The 10,127-nt window shown below is 51.2% G+C and overlaps 2 protein-coding genes across 2 annotated transcripts; one reads left to right on the top strand and one right to left on the bottom strand.

Moving 5' to 3' along the window:
* Positions 1-2,685: 2,685 nt before the first annotated feature.
* LOC113840793 (olfactory receptor 14C36-like) lies at positions 2,686-3,645 on the top strand. Its single transcript, XM_038171648.2, has one exon. It carries the CDS (start codon positions 2,686-2,688, stop codon positions 3,643-3,645), a length of 960 nt encoding a protein of 319 aa, XP_038027576.1.
* Positions 3,646-8,443: 4,798 nt separating this feature from the next.
* LOC139999812 (olfactory receptor 14C36-like) lies at positions 8,444-9,403 on the bottom strand. The gene has a single exon (XM_072029438.1). It carries the CDS (start codon positions 9,401-9,403, stop codon positions 8,444-8,446), a length of 960 nt encoding a protein of 319 aa, XP_071885539.1.
* Between the last annotated feature and the right edge of the window lie 724 nt (positions 9,404-10,127).

Raw genomic sequence — 10,127 nt, 5'->3', positions numbered from 1 at the left:
TTACTCTCTTGATAACCCTGATCCCTGCCCTTAATATTAGCAGTAAAATGCTCTGCTTATCTCTACACAACTTCCTGACAGCCTTAAACAAAACCCTAAACCAAAATACTTGCCCATACCTAAAAAAACACAGACCTGCCACCACAAGCAAAAGACCAAACCCTCCCACTAAACCTTTGCTTAATCTTTAACCCAGAAAGGTGAGCTCTAGTCCCTAATCCCATACACGAACACCTAACACCCAAAGCCCCTATTCCTGTGCCCCTCTCCATTCCTTCAACCCCTCTCCCAACCCTTAACTTGAGATGCCTGGCCCCTTGGGTCAGGGCAGGAACCGTGAGGTTGCTGTGCAGTCACATGGCATTCAAAGATGAATGCGTGGGGCCATGGATCTGATCAGCTTGTGGGCCACAAGGAGGAGACGGGTGGGAATGCTCTGATCAGCTCAGCTCTGCCTCAGGATCTCCTGCCCCAGCAGGAGAAATGTGACTGTGGCAGTGACTGTGAGGTCACTTCTGTCCCTGCAGATGATAGGGCAGCAGTAGGAACATGTCACAGAAAGGGACTGTGAGGTCACTTCTGCCTGAAGTAGCTGACAGGTCACCCTTGACTTTTCCCTGGGATCTGTGCCTTTGGGCTGACATCTGCCAGTGGCCCTGCTAGGCCAGCAGAAGGCACCTGGTGGGCATGCTGACTGTGGGATCCCCTCTGCCTACATACCCAGGAGGACCCAGACAGAAAGAAGGCCCGATATGTGTTCTCTTGTCCCTTCTGGCGCATCCAGGAAGGTTGGAAGTGGCCACAAGGAGGAAGAAATGTCCCCCACCATGACTTCATGTCCAAACTGATACTGGGGCATAAAGAAGTTATTGTTACAGCTAATTCATCCTCTGCTAGGAGAAACAACACTGCTGGTGAGAAATGTGTGTGCCAGGTGAGGGAGGGAAGCCCAGGGATCCCTTCAGGCTGTTTCCCAGCAGGTTCCCCTGCAGCCCCAGGGCCATGTGCAGGGAGCCTGGTGGGGGGCAGAGCAAGGGAGGCCTTGGGCTGGGCCTCTGCTGCTGAGCTGGGCCGGGCTCCTGGGCCCAAGGGGAGCTCCTGGCAAGCGGGCAGCGCTGCAGAGAGACAGCTCTGCCCAGGAGCAGCTCCTCTGCACAGCGCAGCAGGGCTGGGGGCACTGCCTGCAGAGACACAGTGCTTAAAGGCAGGCAGAAGTGGCAGCATGCCCAGAGCTCCCTGCGGGAGAAGACTTCCCAGCCCTGCACCCGGTAAGTCTCTGGCTGGAGGGCAATGCAGCCGCAGTTCGTGGAGGCAGGAGAAGCCGGGGGTGCAGGCAGGGGTGTCCAGGGCTGTGGTGCAGAGCAGGGTCCCTGCTGTGGCCCAGGGGCTGTGTGCCGGGGCAGGGCCTCTGCCGCCTGCCAGGCTCAGCACTCAGCCTGCCCGGGGAGCTGCCCAGGGCCCTGCGGGGAGAAGCTGTGGGTGGAAGGAGCCCCCCCGGCAGGGCAGGGTCCTGCTGCTGGTGGGAGGCTGCTGCCTGGGGCAGCCTGCTCACAGATCCACAGAACACCAAGATAATTTCACTCTCATCTTTCCTTAGCTTCTCTTTTCAATTTCTCTTTTAGGCTCAGTGGAAATAGATATATATGATGTTATTTTCTAGAAAGCCTAACATTCCTAAGGCATCCTGAGAACATTACAAGGACCCTCAGTAAGTCCCTTTCCTGCCCTTCAGCCCCTAGAAAGCTCCACCACCACCCCTTGCATAGTGTCAGCAGGGTCGTTGTGACCTTGTCTCTAGGACCTGCCCCCAGCGAGCTGCCCCTGGGCAGAGCCCTGCTGCCAGGAGGTGTCTGCAGGGCACAGCTGAGCACCCAGCGGGTGGGATGGGGGCTGTGAGCTGCAGGCAAGAGGTGTGGAGACAGAGACCCAGCTGCAGGCAGGGACAGCTGCAGGCAGCAGATCCATGGGCAGGGGGTGGGAGGGAGCTGCTCCCAGTATCTCCATGGCAGAAGCGATTTGGGCACCTCCCTGCCATGCCTGCACTGCTGATGCCTTCATAATATAGCCCCCTGGACTCTTCCCCTCCCCAGGTATAGAGGTCTAGACATAATTGCATGGGAACTTGTTCATGAGTCGCCTTTGGAGTCAGTGATGTAATTCAGGTGCAGCTCAGACACGGAGCCTGCACGTTCTGCCATGCAGATATGTTAAGGGAGGGAAAGGATCCATGTCCCCTCCTGATGTTTAGGGTTGTGGAAATGCTGTGTGTGGGGCTGTGAATGAGCTGTCTCTGTGTTCAGGTCACGCCATGTTTAGGGCATTCCACTCTTTTCCTGCAAGGGTTCTGCTGGGCTGCAGGCTGTCCTCCACTAGGGCACAGCTCTGCCATAGCAGCTCTGTGCTATCCATGGAGAAGACATGTGAGAGATAAGGGCATGGAAATGCTATTGGACATCTCAACTAGGTCAGCTGCAATGATCTGTCTGTCTGTTGATACATAGGGAGAACTGAGACAACCCCCAATATCTGAGGAGTTTGGAGATATGCACATTGAAATTGGATTATTTTGACCTCAGCACATTCTTCCAAGGTTTGTACAAGAAATCGAGTTTTCCTCAAAAAATCTGGCATAATATTTTGCTATATTTTCCTCCCCAGACAGGTCCCCATGCACAAAGGACTCAAATGTCCAACAGCAGCTCCATCACCGAGTTCCTCCTCCTGGCATTCGCAGACACACGGGAGCTGCAGCTCCTGCACTTCGCATTCTTCCTGGGCATCTACCTGGCTGCCCTCCTGGGCAACGGCCTCATCGTCACCACTGTAGCCTGCGACCACCGCCTCCACACCCCCATGTACTTCTTCCTCCTCAACCTCGCCCTCCTTGACCTGGGCTGCATCTCCACCACTGTCCCCAAAGCCATGGCCAATTCCCTCTGGGACACCAGGGCCATTTCCTACTCGGGGTGTGTTGCACAGGTCTTTTTCATTGTGTTTTTGTTTTCAGCAGAGTATTCTCTTCTCACCATCATGGCCTATGACCGCTACATTGCCATCTGCAAGCCCCTGCACTACGGGACCCTCCTGGGCAGTAGAGCTTGTGCCCAGATGGCAGCAGCTGCCTGGGGCAGTGGGGTTCTCTATACTATCCTGCACACTGCCAATACATTTTCCCTGCCCCTCTGCCAAGGCAATGCTGTGAACCAGTTCTTCTGTGAAATCCCACAGATTCTCAAGCTTTCCTGTTCACAGTCCTTCCTCAGTGAAGTTTGGGTTCTTGTGGGTAATGTTTTCGTCGACTTTGGATGTTTTGTATTCATTGTGCTCTCCTATGTTCAGATCATCAAGGTCGTGCTGAGGATGCCCTCTGAGCAGGGACGGCACAAAGCCTTTTCCACATGCCTACCTCACCTGGCCGTGGTCTCCCTGTTTCTCAGCACTTCCATGTTTGCCTACCTGAAGCCTTTTTCCATCTCTTCCCCATCTCTGGACCTGGTTGTGGCAGTTCTGTACTCAGTGGTGCCCTCAACAGTCAACCCCTTCATCTACAGCATGAGAAACCAGGAGCTGAAAGTTGCACTGAACAAAGTGATTTCATTGACATTTTTCACTGATGGTAAACTTCTCATCTGTCTCCACAACTGACTGACAGTATACTCATGACACTCCTGTGCATTTCTTCTTCTTCTTCTTCTTCTTCTTCTTCTTCTTCTTCTTCTTCTTCTTCTTCTTCTCCTCCTTCTCCTTCTCCTTCTCCTTCTCCTTCTCCTTCTCCTTCTCCTTCTCCTTCTCCTTCTCCTTCTCCTTCTCCTTCTCCTTCTCCTTCTCCTTCTCCTTCTCCTTCTCCTTCTCCTTCTCCTTCTCCTTCTCCTTCTTCTTCTTTTATTTTTTTATCATTATATTGTTGTTGTTTTTTTTTTTTTTTTTAAGTACCATTGTAATGTTCCTACAGACGTTTGGCTTTGTCTCATTTCATCTGAAACATCAACCTGCTCTCTTTCTCTGTCGCCCCGATAAAATATGTATGCCACTGAAACTGTGCTGACTCTCTCATAGTGTCTTTTTGGTATGTTGGCTTCTACAGGCAAATGAGATGTCTGCGGTCTCCATGGAGGTAATGCGGACCCAGCAGGCACAGGGAAGGTGGGTCTGGAAAAGGATTCAAGTCATCCTCAGGCACAAAGGAGTGGCACAAAGCTGCACCAGGGGTGGTTCAATCTGGACATTAGGAAAAATTTCTTTAACATGAGGGTGGTCAGACAATAAAGACTATCTCTACACCCACAGTGTCTTGAGCAGGGTGTCCCAGGGCACAGATTCAGCCCAGCTTGTAGCACGAACAAAAAGGAGAAACTGCCCGAGAAAGCTACCACCAGCCCCCATCCCTCATGGTTCCCAGCACCAGCCTTCCACCTCAGTCTGGGGAGGGCCAATCACTGAAATGTGAGCACTCCCATCCTCCTGCTGGGCTCAGGGCCTGTACCAGCGGAACGGCCAGCCCAGCCTGGTCCCTCTCCAGGCCCAGGGCCCAGCCAGCCCCAGGGCAGGGCTGTCTGTGAACCCCTGTGAGGGACATGATGGGGCTGAGGCAAGGCTGGGTGAAGGGGGGAGGCTGTTAAAGCAGGAGGGCAGTGAGGGCCAGGGCTGTGAGGGCTGGCAGGGGGCTGTGCTGGGGGAACATTTCCTTATGGACAGGGTGAGAGAATACAATTAAACATCTCATGGCTTGAGGTAAGGGGCAGGAAATCATTCACAATTACTGTCACAGCAAGACAGACTTAGCTTGGGGAGAATTAATGTCATTTAATGCGAATTAATAAGAATCTAGAGCGTTAACAAAAGCCAACAAAAACCATCCTCCACCCCACTTCCTCAACCTCCTCCCCACCGAGCGATGTGTGGGGCTGGGCAATGAGGGGTGTTTTCCATCCATAACACTTCATCTCCATGTTCACCCTCCTGCACCCTCCCTCCCATGGGATGCATGAATTCTCTTCCCAAAATGATCCACCATGAGTTTTCCACAGACTGCAGTTCTTAAGATGTTATCCAACATGGATCTGTACAGAGCTGGGGAAAGGCCTTCGGAAGTGGTCTGCTCCAGTGTCAACTCCTCCCTATGGGCTGCAGATCCCACTAGAAAACTTGGTCCCGTGTGAGCTCCTCTCCAGTGGCTGCAGCCTACTTCAGGCCACATCCACCTGCTCCACATGGGCTCCTCCACAGGCTTCAGGGGAACTTCTGCTCTGGCACCTGGAGCACATCCTGCCCTCCTTCTGCACTGAACTTGGTGTCTACAGGGCTGCTTCTCTCACATTTTCTCACTCCTCTGCCAGGAAATTATGACAAAGAGACACAACCAGCATTGCTCATTGGCTCAGGTTTGGCCAGCAGCCGACAGGTTCCTTTTCCAGCAGGAGGAACTGGCTCTGATCTGAAATGGGGCAGCTCATCCTTAAATACGGGAAATGCCCTTGCAGGATAGGCTGCTTTGAAGTAGCAGGTCTACCATTGCAGCCTGGGAACAGTACATTGCTAGTTATAATTAGAAAAGAGAAAAGGCAGTAAGATGGAAGCTTGTGCCATTTGAACCACGTGGTCTGCCTGATGTGATTCACAGGATCACCTAGAGAAACAGATGAGAAGGTAAAGAATGCACAGAAGTGTGTGCCTTGTGCACACATCTCTGTGTGTGTGAGATTGTGTGTTTGTGTGCTTGTGCATACACTTGTGTGTATTTGCCTGAGTCCACAAGAGGGCTGAGACTTCCGGGGCAATTTCTCCAGGCTCCTGATGCTTGCAGGAGCTGGGCTGGACCTTAGGACTGAGGCACATTCTTTGAGGACCCCACAGACATGGGGAAAGTGAAAGGGGCGTTAGCATGTCATCAATATGCTCCCTTTTCCAGTGCAGCATGCAGAGGCATCTAGTCATGGACAAGATCAAGGGGAGGACTTATCCTTCCTGCAGTCACAGCTGCACTCCCAGAGTCCACAAAAACATTACCCACAAGCACCCACCTATGGGAGCTCAGTTTGGAAGCCTGTGGTACCTTCTAGTCACAAAAATAAAGTAGCTAATAGAAAAATGCAAGCTAAGGTACAAGATAATGCAAGATAAGGCACAAGGTCGAAGAAGAAGTAACAATTGAGGAGTTGAGAAAACAACCAGCACAAGAGGTCCACGTGACAACAAATCAACGAGCGGAATAAGAGCGTGATAGTTGTGTGAACACTAGTATAGCCACCAATGAGCGAGCTTGCCTGGTAGCATAACTGGCACGTGCAGAGATGCTAAGGGTATAAATGCAAGAATGTATACTCAATCAATGCTTCAGTTGCACACCAGCCTGGAGCCGTGTGATAAATTCCCTTCACCCACCAAGGAAGGACTGTGAGCAGGAGAGTTTAAGGATTGTCCTGGTTTCAGCTAGGATGGAGTTAGTTTTCCTCCTTGTAGCTGGTATGGTGCTGTGTTTTGTATTTAGGATGAGAATAATGTTTTAATTGTTGCAGGGCACTGCTTACACCAGGCCAAGGACTTTTCAGCTTCTTGCTCTGTCCTGCCAGCGGGCAAGCTGGGGGTGCAGCAGGAGCTGGGAGGGGACAGAACCAGGACAGCTGACCCAAAGTGGCCACAGGGGTATTCCATTCCATGTGATGTCATTTTCAACAATTATACCGGGGGGGGGGGGGGGGGGGGGAATGGCCAGGGGAGGGGGCGGGCTGCTCAGGGATAGGTTTAGCATTGGCCAGCAGGTGGTGAGCAATTGTATTGTGCATCACTTTGTTTGTACATATCAGTATTTTCCTTTATTTTCTGCCCTAATAAACTGTCTTTATCTCAACCCATAGGCTTCATTTTTTTTTTTTCTGATTCTCTCCCCCATCTCATAAAGGGAGGGTGGAAGGTGAGTGAATTGCTGTGTGGTGCTTAGCTGCTGGCTGGGTTAAACCACAACAAGGATCTGTGGGATTTCACAGAAAAACTGGTTCACAGCATTGCCTTGGGGTGGACCCAAGCTGAGGGCTTGCTGATGACTTCTGGGCTATTGTTCAGCACGTAGGCTGGGGGAGACTCTCACATGGACATGTGACGGACTTAGACTGAGGAACAGAAGCAAACTGATATGGCTGCTGTGTCATGCTTCCATCAGTGTAAGTCCTGGCACAGGCACCAGACTTGGCTTTCGATGCCACCCTTCAGGAAAGATTATGGAGTTATGAAATGAAGAATAGAGGGCACCAGTCCTTCTTCAGCCACTTCCCAACCTAGTGCAGCACCAGGAAACTGCAGACTTCTGGCTCATCTTCTACTCTAACTCATGAGCACTCATTAGGGTACTCACAGTCCAGACCTAGTCTTGGGATTAGGTTAACAGTAACTTCCAGCCAAGGCCAACTCCCATTTGATCTCTCCCCATGTGTCCTCTGATCCGTCCAGCTCTTCCTGGCCACCTCCCATGCTCGCCACATGTCCCTGGGCTGGTGGCACTATTAGCAGACCAAGCAGGCTGTGGTGCCCCAGAGGTGACTGCACATGGGCTGAGCTGCACAGCGTGGGAAGTAAATCCAGCTGGGTTGGGATCAGTGCTGCTAATCCCACTTACTATGGTCTGTCGTTCTGGCAGGTGCTCAGAAAGAGCAGGGAACATTGCCAAGGACACTAGGGGTTTCCCGGTGTCTTTCTAGATCCAGCTGGTGATAACTTTGTAAGGGTGACATTAATCTCTCTGCAACCTCCCTTCCCTGTGCATGCTGGTACTCCACAGAATCCCACAGGAATTATGACATTCTTCTTTGGTGACAAGATCTTGGGCATTTTCTCTCTTTTTTGGCCTCCAGTCACTGCCTGCCCTGGGCACATGCTGCCCATGGAGAACACCTGGGCTCTCCACACAGCTCAACGTTCGTGTCCTGGAGGCTGTCCTCTGCCCTGCCACATTTGGGACGGTCATGGCTCTGTATCTCAGTGACCTTTCACCATCTCCACTGTCATCAGACACCAGCAGGCTGCTCCTAAATCCTACCTGTGGTCTCTCACAGCTCACACAATGACCTATTTCTCTCCCAGATCCATGCAGCAACAGGCCTTCCAGGGAGCAGCTACACAGCCCTGATCTTGGCACCAGCTTTGAATGACTAGCCAAATCTGCAGGCAGTGCACTGGGGACACCCCATTTTATTACACAGATGAGTCAGTGATGATGTGCTCTTAGACAGACTTTTACAGAACCTCAACAGTAAACAGAGCAGTGTTTACTGTACATCCTCAGTAAAAGGATGTACAAAAAGGAAGTACCTCCTCAGTAAAAGGATGATGAATAAATGACTTCTTTTTTTTTTTTTTTTTAGAACATTATAAATGCAAGTGGCACTGAAGATAACAATAGCTATAATGATAACAATACAAGGATCAAGACTGCAAGAGGATATGCAGAAAGTCATTTCTGGAGAAAGAAGGGAAAATAATCATTCTTAAGAAACATCTGTGAAATTGCTCTCCTAACAGCAACCTTGAGCTCCTGGTTCCTCATGCTGTAGATTAGAGGGTTCACTGCTGGAGGAATCACTGAGTACAGAACTGCCACCAACACATTCAAGGATGGGGAGGAGATGGAGGGAGGCTTCAGGTAGGCAAACATGGCAGTATTGAGAAAAAGGGAGACCACAAACAGGTGGGGGAGGCACATGGAAAAGGCTTTGTGCCGGCTATGCTCAGAAGGCATCCTCAGCACGGCCCTGAAGATCTGCACATATGACAGTATGATAAAAACAAAACAGCCAAATGCTAAACAGACACCAGCCAGAAGAACCCAAACTTTCCTGAAGTAGGAGTGTGAGCAAGAGAGCTTGAGGATCTGGGGGACTTCACAGAAGAACTGGTCCACAGCATTGCCTTGGCAGAGGGGCAGGGAAAATGTATTGGCAGTGTGCAGCAGAGCATAGAGAACCCCACTGCCCCAGGCAGCTGCTGCCATCTGGGCACAAGCTCTGCTGCCCAGGAGGCTCCCATAGTGCAGGGGCTTGCAGATGGCAATGTAGCAGTCATAGGCCATGATGGTGAGAATTGAAAACTCTGCTGATATCAGGAAGGGATAAAGAAAGACCTGTGCAGCACATCCTGCATAGGAAATGGTCCTGGTGTCCCAGAGGGAATTGGCCATGGCTTTGGGGACAGTGGTGGAGATGCAGCCCACGTCGAGGAGGGCGAGGTTGAGGAGGAAGAAGTACATGGGGGTGTGGAGGCGGTGGTCACAGGCTACAGCGGTGAGGATGAGGCCGTTGCCCAGGAGGGCAGCCAGGTAGATGCCCAGGAAGAGCACGAAGTGCAGGAGCTGCAGCTCGCGTGTGTCTGCAAATGGCAGGAGGAGGAACTTGGTGATGGAGCTGCTGTTGGACATTTGATGCCTCTGGGTATAGAGGGCAGTCTGAAGAGAGAAAATCAGGACAACATTAGGACAGAACTCTGATCAAACCTACTCAATTTCTTATACAATCCTCCCTCCTGCCTCTCACTTTTCAGGAAGATCTTTGCAGTTCCATTTCACAAGAGCTTGTTTGTTCTAGTTGATGCTGATTCCAGTGCCACTGGGATAAGTAGGGCGCTGGAGGAGGCAGTCCTGACCCACGCAGTTATGTAAATGAGGACATGGGCTGTTGTTGTATTAAATACAGATGAGGTATCAAACTAATTTCAGAATGCTTGCTGAAAATTCAAAAAAACTCAACATTTTTGTGAAAACCCATTGTCCAGGCTTTGGGGGTATTTTCTAGTTTCTCCACCTCATCTGAGGGGTGCATTTATGCATACAACCTTGGTGTTTGTACTCCCCAATAAGGTAGTTTTGGGGGTCCTGCGAGGCAAAGGGACTGTTCCTCAGGACAGAGTGAGGACAGCTGTTTTATCAGCCAGTCCTGGTCTCAGCTGCCCTTTGCAGGCATTTCTGGAGGATGGTTGCACTTAGGTGATCCCCTAAAAAGAACCGTAATGCTGCTGGGAAGAGATGAAGACAGATTCAAAGGGCAGATCTCCAAACCCCTCACCCATCTCACCAAACCTGAGGAGGATCTCAGCTCTCTGCTTTTCACCGTGGACACAGAGGGATCGTAGCAGCTGCCCACATG

This window comes from Anas platyrhynchos, chromosome 30, assembly GCF_047663525.1.
Source record: "Anas platyrhynchos isolate ZD024472 breed Pekin duck chromosome 30, IASCAAS_PekinDuck_T2T, whole genome shotgun sequence".
Classification (NCBI taxonomy): domain Eukaryota; kingdom Metazoa; phylum Chordata; class Aves; order Anseriformes; family Anatidae; genus Anas; species Anas platyrhynchos.
The sequence above is the reverse complement of the archived record's forward strand: the minus strand, read 5'-3'. Positions and strand labels throughout refer to the sequence as shown.

Bases quoted from the DNA above. Each gene is read 5' to 3' on its own strand.
- LOC113840793 (XM_038171648.2), top strand. From the start codon at position 2,686: ATGTCCAACAGCAGCTCCATCACCGAGTTCCTCCTCCTGGCATTCGCA.
- LOC139999812 (XM_072029438.1), bottom strand. From the start codon at position 9,403: ATGTCCAACAGCAGCTCCATCACCAAGTTCCTCCTCCTGCCATTTGCA.